Raw genomic sequence first — 2,500 nt, 5'->3', positions numbered from 1 at the left:
GAAGCTGAAGAAAACTTAAGAAAAGAACTTGGCGATACAGTTGACTTAAAACCAACAATGTGGACACCGCCAAAAGAGTCAGGATTTGTTCTGCTCTACGAACAAACAAATGATCATAATAAGAGCAACAAACATCGCACTGCTGACAGTTAGTAAAACAATAGATTACACATACAGTAACATATGTTGTTTCTGCAATATCATATTACATTATAATTTTCCTACATACAGCATACAAATTAAATGTATAGGCATAAGCAAGTTTTCTATATAGATAGGCAGCCATTTCCATATGACGTTAGCTAGCACCAGCATGTGTAGGTGTTTCAGAGTACCATTTCAGCAACATAACTTTGGTAGTGACTTTATGTAAATAGTTGTATGGTTTTAGTGTGGTTTTCTAGTGTGTAGTTCTGTAGTAGAATTTTTGTCATTTGAGTTAATTAATAATATGCTTGCATGTTTTACATATTTCCTTGTATGTTATTCTAGTGTTAGTTATTCTATGCTGACAGAGCTTACTAAATCAGCTACTAACTTTTGTGATTACCTTTTCCTGAGTTGAATAAAGGTGAGTGAGTGATATATTTACTCAGGCCTAGGAATTACTGTTCAGTCAAACACTTACCCTGCAACATGTAACAAACACAGCGCCTAATACATATGACAAACATTAGGCATACTAAACTATTTAAGCAAGTGAAGTCATACCAAACGCTGTCAGTGCACTCTGTTTGAGTTTCTTCGCAGCCGGAACTTGGGCCATTTTGGAAGCCTCGTGTGCCCAAGACGTCTGCGCTCAACTGGAGCTTTTGCACGGTCGTTAGGAGCTTCTCGTTTTCTTCCACTTGTAGCTCGTTTTCACGATGAACTATTTTATATATAATGACAATATAATAGACTGCTGATCATGACTGGGGCATGACTCCCGTGATACTGTACCTACGCCTAGGCTGAATGACCGTCACAGACGTCTGTGGTCTATCTCTAGGCTGATCAATTTTCTTGTGGGCTGACATCCAAACCACTTTTGGTCTTGTTCTCTAAAAATTGGCATTTGGGTCACGCAGAAACGGCGTTGTGAGGGCAGGTACAGTTCTAAGCTTTTTGTTGGCCACGTCATGTAAAACCACGGTCAAAGACAAACACGTGACTATAGAATAGGAGCGTCTTCTTCAGGCTGACAACTACAATCAATCAGAATACTCTAACACCGTAGCGACACTGCACGTGTGATGTCGAAATAAGTGAATGTCGACAGTTGTTTCGGAAGTGACAAAAGCTACCTCTCAATCTATATTACCAAGCAGCATGCACTCGCGTACGAAATGCCATCAACGCGAATTTATGAAATTTTATTCCTAACCAAATTTCAAGAAATTCCTAGGCCAGGGCGTGGCACCACACATCATCATGAGTGTAAAAGCACATGTAAGTTGAAATATTTTCTGCCCAGCTGTGGAAACATTTCACTACTATGTAGGTACAATTGGCATATCCTTACATCTCAAACAATAATGAAATTATGATATATAATATAATAAGTGTGTCACTCATTACTGCAACTGTGTTAAAGTTTGCGACGACGTATAGAAGTATTTGAATTGCTGTAACTATACCTCCTCACAAAAATCCCCTACCATAACTATATACTAATATAGTATGTACAGTTCAAGATGAATTCCACAATACGTAAAGTTGTCAACAGCAAATCCAACGTTGTCTCTGTATTGTGTACGCAGTTGCTTTTACTAAATGCTGAAAAGGCAAATGTGCATGTCATTATTACCAGAATGATCATACACATTGTATCTGCATTTCTACCATACCTTTAATAGTCATGCAGCTCTCTCAATCCTTTAGTACCATTTACTGCTGCTTTGCTACGTTATCTACAATTTTCTGTCCAAACAACTGATTGGCCTCATGTCTCCGTCTTAAGTCAAGTAATGCTTTAATTAGGGATTGACGATGAGCGTTAACACCAAGTCTGCTTTTCCAAGTATCCAACATGATTTTAGCTTGAAACCACGGATTCTGTGGACGCTGACGCTCTATAGCAGTGATTTCTCCGAGTGTAAACAAGTCTGGTTCTAGAAATGATGCAAACTGTTGCCAATAGCTTTTTATCACATCAGCAAGACAATTCAGCTCGTTTGACGACACCTCGTCAGCATTACAAACTACAAACAATATCAAGCACATTAATTATGACGGCAATAAATGTAGACAGAAAAATTAATGACACAAATGTGTACACAGATCAAAGTTAATCAATCGAACATAATTCTCAAGGCAGATACACGAACTGATAAAGAGACAGAAAGACAGATGAGTCTCCCGTATATGTAATAGCGTATGCCTTAGCTCCTAAAACAAGTGATACCTGTTCTCCTGTCTTCTATTGATTCTTCTATCATAGTTGTTGCAGCTACAACAACTGTGGCACCTAAATCAATAGAACATTTAAGTGAATTATCGAATGCCACAACAACAACTA

General features: G+C 38.2%; 2 protein-coding genes across 2 annotated transcripts in view; one reads left to right on the top strand and one right to left on the bottom strand.

The window, feature by feature from the left end:
• Positions 1-153, top strand: part of LOC134184680 (uncharacterized) — a 4,595-nt gene extending 4,442 nt beyond the window's left edge. The window contains exon 3 of the mRNA XM_062652426.1: positions 1-153. This exon is cut by the window's left edge and continues 114 nt beyond it. Within this exon, the coding sequence (XP_062508410.1) occupies positions 1-153 (153 nt within the window).
• Positions 154-1,395: 1,242 nt separating this feature from the next.
• Positions 1,396-2,500, bottom strand: part of LOC134184678 (malignant fibrous histiocytoma-amplified sequence 1-like) — a 6,548-nt gene continuing 5,443 nt past the window's right edge. Inside the window, exons 5-7 of the mRNA XM_062652425.1 lie at positions 2,387-2,449; positions 1,830-2,183; positions 1,396-1,758 (exon numbers count right to left, since the gene is read on the bottom strand). Coding sequence (XP_062508409.1) covers positions 1,870-2,183; positions 2,387-2,449 — 377 coding nt within the window. The 3' untranslated portion in view covers positions 1,396-1,758; positions 1,830-1,869. The remainder of the gene's footprint in view (positions 1,759-1,829; positions 2,184-2,386; positions 2,450-2,500) is intronic.

Source organism: Corticium candelabrum, chromosome 9 (assembly GCF_963422355.1).
Source record: "Corticium candelabrum chromosome 9, ooCorCand1.1, whole genome shotgun sequence".
Classification (NCBI taxonomy): Eukaryota; Metazoa; Porifera; class Homoscleromorpha; order Homosclerophorida; family Plakinidae; genus Corticium; species Corticium candelabrum.
This window is presented reverse-complemented; position numbering and strand designations above follow the sequence as displayed.